The 16,009-nt window shown below is 39.2% G+C and overlaps 1 protein-coding gene across 1 annotated transcript in view; it reads left to right on the top strand.

The window, feature by feature from the left end:
* Positions 1-14,046, top strand: part of LOC109933131 (aryl hydrocarbon receptor-like) — a 163,338-nt gene extending 149,292 nt beyond the window's left edge. The window contains 2 exon segments of the mRNA XM_048608500.1: positions 15-560; positions 8,541-14,046. Of these exon segments, the coding sequence (XP_048464457.1) occupies positions 15-560; positions 8,541-8,693 (699 nt within the window). The 3' untranslated portion in view covers positions 8,694-14,046.
* The last annotated feature ends 1,963 nt before the right edge of the window (positions 14,047-16,009 follow it).

Here is a 16,009-nt window from a genome sequence, read left to right as displayed (position 1 = left end):
CTCCCTCGCAGCAGTTCCAGCAGCAGATGCAACCTCCCTCGCAGCAGAGCCAGCAGACACAGCAGTTGCAGTTATGCCAGAAAATGAAACACATGAATGTTAACGGACTGTTTACAAAGTGGAGCTCTGACAACATGAGAATAACTGATGATCAAGAGAAGCAGTTTGGTTTCTCTGGCTTAGACAGCCCAGCATCAGAGCTCCAGTACAAATCTGAACTTAATGCTATCCCTTCACCTTGTCGGCAGGACGTACTATTGTACCAGCAGGTCGTAAGTCAGCCATCTGACTTCATCCAAGCAGAAATGCCAATAGATGGCTTTCATAGACAGGATGATGCTGCAGTCAGTGCTTTAGAAGACTACTTGGACTATGTGGAGCAACATTCAGAAACACCAGATTATACTGCAGTGAACCCATTAATTGACCTAATTGCACCAGAATCATGTTACACTGGTGCCATGTCAATGGTCCCATGTCTAACAGAAAATGACTTGTCTTGTATGAATACTGCGCAACTCAATTCTACAAGCTCAGGTCAATAGCCATTTTTAGCCAAGGTAAGTACGCTTTACTTTTCATGTGATGTAGAAATTTCTGGCAAGGTTAACGTAAGAAGTAAGAGCAGCATTAGGCAATTCAACACCTTGAGCCTGCTCCACCATTTAATGCAACCATGGCTAATTTCATCTCGGCCTCAACTGCACTTTCCTTCCTGCTCCTCATAACACTTCAACCCCATTTACTAATTAAAAATCTAACTTCTCCTTAAATTTACTCAGTGTCCACCACACTCTGAATAGTGAATTACACAACTCTTTGAGCGAAGTAACTTCTCATTTCAGTTTTAAATCTGCCACCCTTTAGCCTAAAACAATGACCTTTTGTTCAACATCCACTCTATATCTACTTTGTCAATCCCCTTTAGCAACTTTTGTGTCTTATCAACTGAATTATAAAATTGTTTAAAAAAAAAATTAACAAGATAACATTCTCCAAGGGACGGAAACAATGGTTTCAAAGTTCTTTCTCTTACCGCAGTAGAATTAGAGCTGGGAGTGCAATTTGAGTACTAAAATGGTACCCACACAGATTTCTCTCACTAACTCAGCTGACAGTGAACATCATCCTGGTTGAGAGTTTGTATGGCAGAAGTATTGAGAGGAGTCAGATTGTGACCTTAGTCATCATCAAATGCTGATTTGATGCCATTGTTGACGCTTCTACTTAAGGTCCTGCCTTAGAAACACTTAGGTGAACAAACATTCGGCAGTACTAGGGATTCCTTCCACTCCACCTCCTCTAGCACTAGCACAATCAAAGGGATTTAAATAATTGTGTAGACCCACCTATCAAAATAAGTTGCTCATACAATAATGGGGAGAGACATTTGTGGCTTCTGGAGGCACTTTACTGTCTTCCACCTAAACTAAGCATAGTATGTTTCTTACCTGTGCTTTATGAATGAGATACTCGCAGAACTCTCCCATCTTTTAAAGCCAATCTGCAGCCTTGCAGAAAGGCAGGAACAGCACTGCCACTGTCTGTGAAGATAAGTGCAGCCCTGAATTTTCTACCCTTTTTGATGCTTCAGGGCAAGTGCAACAAGATGTGTACAGGCACCCAGACCACTGTGCACTGCTACATCAAAGGCGATAGTGGCTCTTTATACCGGTAGAATAGATTTTGTGTTTCCTCTGAATAAACAAAGACATGTTCAAAGCACATGTGACAAATAAATATATTTTCAGAGGATTATGAGTCTTTGCAACATTCTTTCACAAAAGGTGGTGCAAACAGAGCCCTTGAACACTTTTAAGGCAGAGAGAGCCAGGAAGGGGTAAAGGATTATTTGGGGGCTACGTAGCAATGTGAAGTAACCAGATCAGATGTTGTTTCCTCAAAGACCTTCAATACATTGGTTAAACATGATTTTTCTTTTACAAAGCTATAGCGATTCTGCCTGATTATCATGAAATTTTCTAAATCAACTGCTGTAATGGCTGTAATAATATCTTCCAGCATGTACCCTCTGATAGATGTCAGACTAACTGGCCTGTAATTTCCTGCTTTCTTTCTACCTTTTGAATAAATGAGTTCCTTAATTTCCAATCTAATGGAATCATCACCAAATCGAAAAAATTCTGGAAAATTAAAAATACGCTAACCATCGTCTCATCAGCCTGTAGCTCCAACAATTTACTCCTACCACTTCTCCAGTATTAAAACTTTCTTGAGTCCCTCCCTCCCTTACAATCCCTTATTTACAGTTATTTTTTGTAATATTGCTTGTATCCTCTATATTGAAGACTGATGTAAAGCAACCTATTCAATTCATCTTATCATCTTCTTATTTCCCATTATTAAATCCCCAGATTCATTTCCTAAATGACTGATGAATACTTTTTTAAATATTTATAGAAACTCTACTATCTGCGTTTATGCTTCTAGCTAGCTTTCTGTTATGGTGTAATTTTCCCTGCTTGGTTATATTCTGTCCATTCTTCTGACCTGCCATCAATTCTTTTGTAATTATAGGCCTTTTCTTTAAGTTTGATACTACCTTTAACTCTTTGAGTTAGCCATGGCTGCTGAGTCCTCTGCTTGGAACATTTTTTTTCACTGGATCATACTATTCTCTGTATTCTAAAGTGACCCCTTAAATGTCTGCCATCACATGTCTATTGACCTATCCCTTAATATAATTTGCCGATTCACACACTAGCTAGTTTTGTTTTCATAACTGCCCTAATTTAAGTTTAAAATGCTCATGTCAGACTTCTTTTCCCTCAAACCGAAGGTACAATTTCGTCATCATCTGCTTTTTGGAGTGCCTTCACTACAAAGTTCTTCGTTGATCTGACACAGGACTAGCTCTAGTATAACCTTTTCTTTAGTTGGCTCAAGAGCATGATGTTCTCAAAAATTATCCTGAAAATAATCTATGATCCCATCTAGGCTATCCATGCCCGTTTGATTTTTTTCCTTGATATTTCATCCTGTTGTGTATTTACCACTAAAAGGCCTGTGCAGCATGCCCATAGGTGATTTTCTGCCCGTATCATTTCTCATCTTTATCCAAACCGCTTCTACATCCTGATTTCCTGAACTTGGGTTACCCCTGTCTAATCACCCTTGTACCTTCCCCACTTGCATGCCTTGTTGATTCGCTTCTTTGGCCTGACGCTCGTATATGGTACTTTCACGACTGCTGAAAAGCTGCTGAACAGAGGAGATTGCAGAAAGCCTTTCACGATGCCCTTGTGCATATCTGGCTCTTGAAGTCTGTACAGGAGCCAAGAGCACTTGTGGAGTGACAGCAGTGAAAGGAGGACAGCAGGTTTGGTCTCGACAAAATCATTGTCACCTTGTGGAAAAATGCACCATTAATCCTGGTAATCTGCGGAGCAGATTGCTGGAAAGCTTTGAGAATTTTAATGCCCAGTCTATTCCGCAAAGTAGTCAGACTGGCTATGCACACCTAACGTTAATTTTAAGATGTTTAAATGTTTGGCTCTGCAGGACTTTAAAAGGGGCTGTGCAGTAGAATAAACAGAAGTATAAATCGAGGGAACATTACCCTGCAAGTTATTTTCGAGCACTGTTTTCTGTAGCCACAGTAGCAATAGTCACAATCTGGATGGCAACAAGCAGAGATTTCATGACCTCAGTGCGCGCTTCTACTGCAGCACTCATTTGTTTGGCTGTAGTCTGCCTGGGCTGCAGTGGAAGCTGTTATGATCCCAGGTGATGTTATGACTGTACAAGTCAGATCCCAGACTGAAATATAGCCTGATGTGTCATTTTTTGTTTTATGTTTGGTTTTTACGAGGTCTTTCACTCAAAAACACATAGTGATGCAGATTTGGGTTTAATGATGTAACACAAAAGAAATGAGGATAAAATAGAAAAAAAACGAATTTATTAAATATACTATAAATTTAATGATTTTTATATTAAAAGGTAAAACACATTCCCATTAATCCCAAAAAACCCACCTTTACTGTCCTCACACCAGAGAGAATGCTTTCTGTGTCAGACCATTTCACTGTGGCTTGAATGCACCATCTTGAGATTCTCATAGCCACATACTGAAACCTTCATATAACTGACTTTCTAGTTTCAAATAATCCTTTCAGAGTTTTAACCAAAAGCATCTGGTCTGGAACTTTTAAAATATGCTATTTACACTGTGGTAACCTCTTTTTTTTTTTTAATAGTCCTAAACTGCCTTCAAGGCTATAAGTTTCTCATATCCTGCCTCAGCCAAGACTTGTACAAATTGATACTTTAAAGATTTCGTCCAAACTACAGGTGTTTTCCCAATACCAAAAAAAAACTACCCGTGAATTCCCCATCTGAAAGCCTTATGTACTACACTGCTCAGTTTGTTTGCTTGTAAACAAAATCACATTACTCTGCAGGAAATGCTTCTGTAATACTTTGTTGTAAAATAAATCGCCATGGCTACAGAAATACTTAAACTCCTTCAAACTCACAGAAGGCGCACGTGCCACTAATTTTAAAATTCAAAATTCCACAATAAATGTTAGTAAAATATTTAAATCACATGCCTTACATCACAGCTGGGATTTTGGCTAAGTCCATGTCTCTATTCCTGGAGCCAGCCATAAGTAGCACGTAGGAAAAGTTGTTCCAAACTGTGCCAATTGAAGATAGACTCCTCTAAGTTCCTTGACATTGGCATTAATCATTCTGGTATGGCAGCCAATTTATTAAAAACTGCTTTGTGCCTGCCTAATGGCATTTTATTCTGTGTGCCAGCTTATTGAGATCCTCATCCAAGACCTCTGCAGCAAAGCACATATATGACCACACTCACTGAGGGAGCTGACATCCAGGTGTCATGTCGTGTGGTCACATTGCAGCTCAATCACCATGTACAGGCAGCACCTCTGAATTATCCTGTAATGTATGTGAAATGTCTGTCTATATATGACCAGTAGCTGAGAGTTTCAGATCAAGTCATAGTGTTTCTTTTCCATCTCGCTTTTTCATCCTCTTGACTTCAGCCTCCCACACCATTGCTTGGGAAGGTATCAGTGTTGGATGCCTAAAAGTTTAAAGTACAAAGGCCAGGGTTGAAATCAAGGAACTGGAAGAAAGCAAGAAGTGTCTATATCCCATCTCCTGACTATAAATCTTAATAGTTGGCAGCATGAGAATGAAGTGGGATTTGAGAAGGTGGGTTAGGCAGGAATATACTGTGATTCTGTATGGTTTGTGCCCTGCCACGGGACACACCCTCCATAAGTGCTGTTCCACAGATGGCCAGCAATGCCTCCTCAATAGAAGAGTGTGCATGTGCTGTCCATCCTGTCGGTTAGCCACAATTACTACGTGAGAGATAACTTCTTGAAAAACCGAGGGGACTCTGTCAGTGATTATGATGCAAAATGGTTAACTGATGAGGCTGCCTCCATTGGAAACTGCCAGCTGTGAAACCTGACTACAGCTTGAAGACAGTGCTAGGTTTATGAGGATGTGTTGAAGCTATGAACGTGAGGAGTATTTTGTAGTTTGTAGAAACTGTTTTTTAGAAGAGTGAAGTGGCAATGGTAAATGCAGTGAGAGATTCCAGTGTGGATGGTAGGATATGGCATGTGAAGAAGCATTCATTGACCTTGACTGCTTCTGTAAGTTCAAGGAGTTTTATTGCTAACAAAAGCTCCTGCCTTCCCAGGATATACCTGGTGGGCATCTTGCTTCCATTCTCCCTGAGCAAAAGGACCTTTCTCTCTCCTTGCAATAAGACCCCCAGTGCAAATTAGAGAACATTAGGCTGTGTTCTTTAGCTTGTTGTATCCTTTTTGTTGGTGGTTTCTTTCTGGTCTTTCACTCCTTTGTTACCACTTCCAGGCCTGCTACACCTGAAGTTAACTTGCCTTGGAACAGTGCAGGCTACCTTTAAGTGGTGCTAGCCTCACCTAAACCTGAGGCATGGTGTCACTCAATAGTGCATTTAGTGTAGGCCTCCAGGCCAACATTATTATAATTAGCAAAAGCACATTGTTTGAATGCTGTCTGCATGTATTTAATGGGCATGGAAGACTGTGCATCTTGAAACCCATGCTTAACTTAAGGTGATGGATGCTATCCATTTTAATCTCCAGTAGCTCTCCTCCTCTAATTAGCATTGATCATGAATTTAATTTTCAACGATTCTGAAGCAAACAGGTTGTTAGCACCATCAGATGTATTTTGTTCATTGCTGAGTAGGTGAGTAAGTAAGTTCTTAGTATTGAAAGAACTGGGACATACTCTATCCTTTTCCTCTGCTGTTGAGACCTGTGTCCTACCTCGCCTTTACTGCTGACAGACACGATGAATCCACTTGTAAGCAAAACCCAAAATTCCTTCCATGGATCTGGCAAACCACAGATTTCCCTCTTCACTGTCAGGCCAGACTGCAGCACTCTGACCTCTGGGCTGCCCCTCAATGCAGCTAAATCCCTAGGCTTTTGCGCTACACACTATACCAGGTACTTATACACAACTAATGCATTTTAATTTTTTTGTTATTCTGAGATTTAAAACAGAAAAATGTAAAAGTTAAGGAGCTATGTAAAAGAATCTGTATAAACTGTGTCCATTCTGTTATAATTTAATGGGATAATGGATGAGTTGTAGAGTCCCCAAATGTATCAGTTTTCATATGGAATATTTTAAGAATTGCTATTAGAGAATGGAAAATAATGTCATCATTAATATTAATTTGAAATGAACAATTTGCATGTTCAGCATTTTTGGAAAGGACTTTGCAACGTACAAAAGCGTAATTAGCCATTCATGGATCCGGTACCTGAGCTTAAATTGACTCATGTCATTATAATTTCTTGTTTGTTCGATGCTACATGCTAAATATATATTTTTTTCAGAAACTTTTCCACAACACAGTTAACACATAATTAATTTCAGGATTTAATACAACTTAAGATTTGCAAAAGTTTTAAATGATTGAATGTAGGGTTGTTTGCTCAATATAACAGTAAACATCAGTTGAATACCAAGCCAAAAAAAAACCCAAAGAACTGCAGATGCTATAAATCAGAAACAAATATAGAAATTGATGGAAAAGCTGAGCAGATCTGGCAGCATCTGTGGACAGAAAACAAAGTTAATGTTTCAGATCCAGTGACCCTTCCTCAGAACTGATTGTAGCTGGATAAAGGTTGGTATATGTGCTGAAGAGGGGGGAGGGGTACGTAGTAAACGATAGGTGGAGATAGAGCTTGGAGAGAGAGAGAAAAACATTTGTGCAGACAAAGGAGTGGGTACTGGTCAGCTGGGAGAGTGAATAGCTCCTAATGGAGATGATTAATGGCTAGCAATGGGTTTTTGGTGGTAGAAGCCCAGGGGCTGACAAGATCTGGTGTGTGGGGTTGGGGTAAGGACATTGGGGAAGATGCTCAGCACCTAAAATTATTAAGGGTGATATTCAGTCCTGCAGGGTTATTAAGCGGACAATGAGATGCTATTCTTCCAGCTCTATCTGAGCTTCAATGGAACACTGCAGCAAGCCTGAGACAGAAATGCTGGTAGGGGAACAAGGTGGCGCGTTGAAATGGCAGGCAACTGGGAGCTCGGGGTAATTTTTGCAGACAGAACGTAGGTATGTTGCAAAGCAGTTGCCCAGTCTGCATTTCGTCTCCCTAAAGTAGAGCAAACCACATTGTGTGCAGTGAATGCAGTAGACTGGATTGAGTGAAGTGCTAATAAAGTGCTGCTTCACCTGGAAGGTGTGTTTGGGGCCTTGGGTAGTAAGGAGGTAGGAAGTAAACGAGAAGGTGTTACATCTCCTACAGTTGCATTGGAAAGTTCCATCAGGGTCTGGGGAGGCGTTGGGAGAAGAGGATGCGTTGACCAAGATGTCCTGGGGGGAACAGTCCCTGTGGAAGGTTCAGAGGAGAGGGGAATATATCTGGTGGTGGCATCCCCCGGAGATGATGGAAATGGCAGTTAATGATCCTTTGGACGTGGATGCTGGTGTGATGGTAAGTGAGGACCTGGGGGGGGACCCTATCGCTGTTGTGGCGGGGGGTGGGGTATGGTGGGAAGAAAGAGCACGAGGGACTTGGTGTTGGAGAATCCTTGGTTGAGGAAAAAGGTGGACATTTCGGAGGTCCCCTCGTCATCATCAGAACAGATGCGACAGAGAGGGTAAACTGGGAGAATATTAGCAGCTGTTCCATTCTCCTTGGCTAACCTTTACCCATTCCTTTGTCTGCCAAATTGTATTTCTCTCTCTCTCTCTAGGCTCTTTCTCCACCTATTGTTTACTCCTTTCCCGTTTTCCCCCAGCCCATCTTCAGCATTTCTACCAACCTTTTCCCAGCTACAATCCATTCTGAAGAAGGGTTGATGGACCCAAAACATTACTCTGCTTTCTGTCTACAAATGCTGCCAGCCCTGCTGAGTTTTTCCAGCAACTTCTGTTTTTGTTTCTAAGATCAAATTAATGTTGACGATGTCGGTCTTTTCTTTTGCAACTAAGAACATGTTTTTCTTTATCTCAACAGATCCAAACTGGATTTAGTGATGGAAACATTAATGAAGTTTATCCAAATACATTCAATAACGTGAATTACACACAACTAGGTCCTCAAACTCTGCACGGTCACCTAAAAGAACATGGATCCTGTTCTGATCAATCATCCAGTGGCTTTATGTAGACAAGCACAGAGATGGCTGTCCTGTGAAAAATGTGGAAATGTTTTTATGTTGCTTGCTGAAGGGATAGACATTTGTATCTACAATGTGAAAGGACACAGAGTTTCTAAAATGAAAACTTGTAAGGAGTAGGAGACCGATTGCATTCTGCTGCATTTGATTATGGGTCCTACAGTCTTCAGATTTTTTTTGCAAAGTGCTGTTTTATGAATAGGGATTCAGCCTGGATTCTTGCACTAGGAGTGCGTACATCCTTTAGAATTGTTGTGAAATGTGAGGTTCTACCCTCACAGCAAATGAGCTCTTTTAAAATGTTCTATTGGACTTTGGGCAATGGAACTCGGCACAGAGTATTAATTTATAATGGAACTACTTTTTACAATATCTGTAAAAGCAGGTTATCCCATTAATGAACATCAATATTTTGAAAGTAAAAAGGTTATGTTCATATTTTTATCAGATAATTTTGCCAAATGGAAATGACATTTGCAAGATTGCCCTTTGCAGAATCGTGTGTGAAAGATGAGATCTTTGATCACTTTCCTTTTCACTTTCCTACTATAACTATAAATATTATGGCACTTTAAAGCAGTAGTAATTTAATTACAGTCTGCTGTACAATACTGAAACCATAAGATTTTTTCTTCTATATAACAGCTGGAAGCAAATATAAAAATATCTTTGATTATATTTAAGCATTTTTGTCTCAAAATGATGCAAATCTAAATATTTGTATGAGCTCCCTGCCTTGGTGATGGTCTTAGTGATTCAAACTCAGATGACTTATGGCCTTTTTCTAAGTGGTGGCCTACCAGTTCACGTGATAATGGAATTTTGAAGCACCCTGTATCCTGTAGGGATAAACCAACATAAATTATTTTTAGTCACAAAAGAGTGTCCCACCTTTAAGAAGAATACCAAATTGGAATATTGGAATAAATAGTTAATTCCAGTTGCCAGAAAGACTTTTTTTAATTAACCATGTCAGTTGATTAGAATTATTAATTGTGAAGGTTATTCACTCACTAAAGCACATATCTGTTAAACCCTGTTTTATATCTTCCTTTTACAATAGACGTGCGTAATAATTCTATTGAACATGTGTATTGATTTAGACTAAAATGTCGTACTACAAGTGTATGATAAATTGTTCATGCCTTCAGGGAATGTTTAGTATCAGGGAACAAACACTGATTACAATGGGTATCTTCAGAAGAATCTCAGCAGCAACTTTTCCTCTCTCCACTTAAATAAATTGCACTGCTGCGTAGACTTCAATAATGATACCTTTTATCTCAGATGGCATGTCTTAACAATTATCATTGCTACCATTGTTTCCTTGAAATACTCGGAAAGCAAATTTGAAATGGAAATGGTCCTCTTGTGGTTATATTATGCAGGGATGTCTCATTTTCAAAAAAAAATTCTCTGAAAAGTTGTGCCTGTGTCTATGAATCATAACATAGTCAAATGTACATTTTAAAAAAAAAAGTTCTATGCAGATATCTTTTTTCTGTAACTGGCTGCTTTACAGATTTTGACCACACTTTCACAAATGGCATATTTGCAGCGTATATCAAGAAGACAGTGTTGAAGATTTTTTCTGTTGGGAAACCCCAACAAAACTCTTTGATTTTTTCGCAGTACTTATGCAAACATAGCATGTATATGCTATAAGCACCTAGCCTCAGTTAATATACCTGTCCTTGTATTGCACTCTTCAGGAAAAAAGCATTCTTCACATAAAAGCTCTTATTGGTTCAGTGAGCAGTTAAAATAAATGACTACAATAAAAGTTTTTGCTTTAATATTAAAAGCTACCGTTTCTAGTTTATCAAAGGAAAAATGCTTTCAATACATTTACTTTATCTGACAGGTTTTGTAGACTTATGAGACATCAATACTGATGCAAAATGTAAGTTTTGTTTTGAATAATTGTTACTGATTTTGTACATGTTCAAATTTACATTTAATTGTCCTTGTGAAAATAATTTTATTTTTAAATGAATTTATTGCATTTTTTTAAAATTTTGATGGTTGTATGTACAAAGAAAAACAAAACACAATAATATGACTGGTTACTGTTGTGAGACTTTTAAATATTCACCCAGTTCAGTTGTCACTACCTGTTTTCGAATGGATAATTTGAGCTGGGTATTTTATGACTTTAATTTGCTTGTCACTTAACAGAAGACCTGATACATGTGCACTTCAGGATAGAAGCATTTGTAATCACTGAAGTAAAATGAGCATTTTATATTGTACACTTAACTTGAATTGGATTTGAGAAAGGATATTTTAATCAGATGACTTTTTCAATTTTCCTTTTAAAAGAATTGTACAGAATATGTCCTAATGATCATCATCTATTTTAGTAACCTGTTCCAGATTGTGATGAAACTGTGAAATAGTTACTTTAATAACATCTAGCCCAAGTACTTTTCTTAATATACCGAGTTGCCTTCGTGTCAGAACCCATCGCACTGCTTATGGAATTTAAATGGTTTATCAACATACTCTGTAAACGTACTGAATATCCATGAGTGGTGTAAATATGCTTGGAATTTCCAAAATCCAAATGTAAAACGCTGTGCTTATCAAATTGAAGGAGATCTGCCACATGCTGAATTATCTAACTCCAAATTTGTTTAAATTTCCACCACCATTGCATGTTTGTGCACAGTTTTGTATCATCTAAAAATCTGTGAATGGTTTCAAATTACAAATGAAGCTGAATAGCAGCGGTCATGACACAGACTGCTCAGGAACTACAAAACCCTATTGTGGCAAAGTTCCAAAACAAACTTTAATATTTTATCATTAATCATTTAGTGTAAAGATGGTTTGTTGAAAAATATTAAATAATATTTAAGGAAATGTTTTATACATTGGTTCCCAAAAAACTTTGAAGTGCCAAGTAAGTGGCTGTCTGAGCTGGATTTTCCCCTCTGCTTACTGAACTCTACCATTGAGATCAAATGCGGGGTCAGGAGCGTCACTGTGTCAGGAAATAGTCACTCATTGTGCTTTTCCCTGTGGCAGCTGATTAATGGCCCAAAAAGAGAACACATATCCAATTAACGATGATAGGCTGACTTTTGATTTTGGAGGGCCAGTCTGAGATGTTCCAGTTTCTAAAGAGCAGAAGGAAATAACAGAAGGTGAGAGAAAGAGGATGCTTCAAAATAGAGGCACCTTCTTGCAAACCTTTTTTCAAATTTAAACTATGATGTGGCTCTTACAGACAGGCTGCTACAGTTTTATTTCTGCTGCACCCAGGGAAGCAGAGATAGTCTGCCTATTGACCTGTCAGGAGCATTGCTCCTACTACTGATCCCTAGCCCACCCTCAACCCCAACCCCAATCGAGTCTGTAACCGGGAGTCTGCCTGTAGGCAGTTAAACCACCCCTTACTATATGAATCTGGGGGCTGACCAGAAAAGTCTCTCGTCCTGTCTTGACAGGTTTTGCAAGCAGCAATCCCATCTCTGCAAAAAGGGCCCATGACAGGGTGATGCTGGGCAAACAGGAAGAGCCAAAAAGTTCCCTGTTCCACTTTTCTAAAGTACACACTGCTGTCCTGGACATTGTCACTGCCCTACATCATGAAGACTATGCCATTGTATAGTTGGGAGAAATCAGCTATCCCTGTGGAGATACCTTATTGGTGTAATAAGTCATCAAAACCTTGAAAGACCAAATAAAAACAACTTCTTTTTGGCAGTCCTAAAAGATCAAATGAGTATCATCTATTGTCTTTCTTTGTAAACACTTAGTCTCTCCTTAAAGTCCAGAATATGATCTCGAACTTTTTGGGCCTTGTGTGTCATGCACTCAGTGGAATTGCTGAGCTAGCCCAGGAATTTCCAAGAAACTCCATTAATATGGCTGCCAGCCATTTAGGAAACACTTTGGAGGACATCTGAACTGCAAAGTTCACTCTATTGTCATTTTCCAATAGTCATTTATATAACAATTCATTGGAGGTTTTCCTCAAATCAGGATAATGAGGCAGGCCCTTTTTTCTAAACACATGCTCTCAAACTTGTCTGGTGACCATAACTCTCATTCCTTATGATGCTTTTGTAGCTTCCCAAAAAGAAGTTGTTTTTATTCGGTCTTTCAAGGCTTTGATGACATTACACCACCAGGGTGTCTCCACAGGAGCAGCTGATTTCTCCCAACTATACAATGAGCCATTGTCAAATTTGTTTTCTTTATGAAAAATGTGAACCATATGCTTCCATTAGAGTTAAGTGCAGGGTTAACTGATATTACATCAAACAACGCGACCAACCTTTCTGTTCCTTAATCATAGGTAAAATTGTTTATACAGTTATTTTCTTGAAATCAATTGCAATCACACTGTTTAATAATCTTACTAACATCTTACAAATTGTTGTATAACGTGCAAGTGATGATGTTGTGTGAAAAAGGATTGAAATTCATTTTATATAAGGGTTTAAAGATGCTCAAGACATTTTTCACTTAGAGGGCTCCTTTGAAGAAATTGGTTTAGTTTCCCTGTAGGAGAGAGGCAAAGGTCACCTTTTCATTAAGTGTCAGTTATATAATCTGATTAGAGACTAGACTGATCATATATGAAATGAACAAAATGTCTGTCAACACTATCAACTGTGAGTCATACTGTTTAGTGCAGAGCAGAATTTTAAACTTTTTTTTATCACTTTGCAAATCTAAAACTGGTCCCCAGAAGCATTAAGTGTGGTTTGGAATTTAAGTGCAAAATTGGTTTTCATCGTAAATCCTGAATAACATTTTAAGGTATGTGAATGTTATGAACAGTAGCTAGGTCTATGAACACTGTATTAAAGGTTTAAAGGGACAGCATCATTATTGTACAAGAGTACAGTACTGTTTGTGAACTACAGCTGTATCATATTATAAACTATTAAGCCAAATACAAAGTATCATGTTATTAAGTGCCAAATATTCAGTACTATTAGTATAGTGTTGTATCAAAATTTGCTTTTGTTCATTTTAACATAACTACTTAGTGTTTTGCCCTATATTTGATATGGCAGCTGAGCCTTAATGTATAATAAGATGGCAACTGCAAGGGCACTAGTGTTTGCACCAGTGCCATAAATATTTGGAAGTACATCGCAGTTTGAATTCTGCTCTTCGCCCTCTTGTTAAATGTGGTGTTTAAACAGTATTATTGTAAATGTTTCTTGTACATTTTTTGACGTCCATTTGTTTTGCTCACATATTGCTATGTCCACACACACTGTACATGTTTCTCTTAAAGTATAGTTTGTAACAAACTCACTGGCCTCCGGGGAAGTTTGTTAAACTTCAATATCGTAATAAAAAAAAATCACTGAATGTGAATTGGGTTGATGATCTTTTTATGAAAAATAACTTTAACAATATCTAAGAAAAGGCAAAGAAAATAATCACATGATTAAGTGGGACGGTGAACAAAGACCTTTGGGGTTGAATATTTTTAAGGGGATGAAAGAATGTATTCAAAACACAAAGAAAGCTATCATAATAAATACTCTCAAAAAGACACAATTAAAGAGAGAATACACTTCTCCCAGTCTCAAGACCAATTAGAGTAGTAAGCAGTTCAGGTGTGTGTAAAAGTCTGATGCCAGAGGGATCTTTCCCATACTAGAATTGAAATTCCAGTGAATCTGAATGAATTTGTAGAGTTCCTTTAATGTAAACGACTATTTATCAGGCAGGTTCTGATCCAATTTCTTTGCAGGTGAACTGGGAGATTTTGGAACAAAAACAGAAGTTGCTATAAAGTTCAGCAGATCTGGCAGCATCTGTGAAGAAAAGATCAGAGTTAACGTTTCGGGTCCAGTGACCCTTCCTCAGAACTGATGGCAGCTGGAAAAACGTCAGCTTATATGCAGAAAATAGGGAGGGCGATGGGAGAGATTTTGGATGATATATTTTGGAACTGCTTCAAGGAAGCTTTTAAAAGGATTTAAACATGCCAGTTTATTTAAAAAGCAAGATGAAACATCTTTTCTCTGCAGTTGGGTTCCTGCTGATGTTTGCAAGGCAGGTGGGTTTTTGTAATAAAAATACATCAAAATCACTTTAATCACATGATGAATGGTCATTGATCCACAATAGATGGCAATTGATAATCTTTCACAGTCACAAAGTATTTAAAATCACATGGTAGAGAAAGATGGGGGTCTTTAGCACTTGATTGTGGGTAACTAATCTTGTCAGCCCTCCTCTGACTCCATTTCTGCCTGGGTAACAGAGAATGAGGGCTTAAAATAAAAACTGAAAGTACTGGAGAAACTCAGCAGGTCTGGCAGCATTTGTAAAGAGAGAAGCAGAGTTAACGTTTCAAGTCTAATGACTTGTTTGGGGCTTGAGATATCGGAACTTGTATTCCAAAGAAGAGCCATAAAGGTGGGTGAGTAATTGCCACACTTATGGAATTGAAGGGGCTGCTGATATTTGGAGATTCACCTACACATCAAGATGGAGCCTGGGCCTCTTGGCCCGAGGAGCGGTGATAGTTACCCAACATCGTCCTGCAATCACAAGCATGTGATGGCAATGAAAATGTCTTTGATCGCACACAGAGTGAGTGGGTTAAGTGCTGCCATCTGTGAAGGGGTGTTCTCTAACATAGTTATGTGGGACCTCCAGTGGGCAAAACTAGTGGACGTTCACTCAATCAGTGAAGGTCATAACAGTTCACTTGTGAGCTCAGCATTCCATGTGACCCTTAGCCATTAGCTGACTCTGTGCAGGCACGCCCCCTTGTCCCAACATCTCCTGAACAGTTCATTCAGGCTCATGGTTGAACCCCACTGATATCTGATGTCATCACAATGTCTGTGCCCTTGGGCAGATGGAGTTGAGTTGCTGAGGTCTTGGGCCCCTGTGAGCCTCCCATTGCCTGCTCTTGGTGCAGGAGCTGCTCACTTCACGCCCTGGTCCAAGGAACTTCGTCCAGGGACATGGATTGGTGGCTTCAGTACCCTCAAGGTTGCACTTGTAGCTATAAAGAGACTGGTCCATATGCATCATAGAACTGGACATGTATCAATAAATACAAGGATGTGTTTCCATGAAGGGCCCTGAGAAAGGCACCATCTTTTTTCCCATCTCATGCAACTCAATGCAGTACCTGGGTCTGCAGCTGGATACAGCGAGCCTGCCATATCGTGGAGCCAATTGGCCATGGAGCTTTGGTCAGTGAGCCCAGGGCTGTTGGTGTGTAGAAGGTCCAGACATGCTGAGTGTGTCCTTGTTGGTGGTAAATGTACTCCCATGGCCTCAGCCTGGCCCAGCCAACTCTGGGACACCTTGA

This window comes from Rhincodon typus, chromosome 2 (genome assembly GCF_021869965.1).
Source record: "Rhincodon typus isolate 14 chromosome 2, sRhiTyp1.1, whole genome shotgun sequence".
In the NCBI taxonomy this organism is placed as follows: Eukaryota; Metazoa; Chordata; class Chondrichthyes; order Orectolobiformes; family Rhincodontidae; genus Rhincodon; species Rhincodon typus.
Note: the sequence above shows the minus strand (reverse complement) of the source record. Positions and strands in the feature narration are given on the sequence as shown.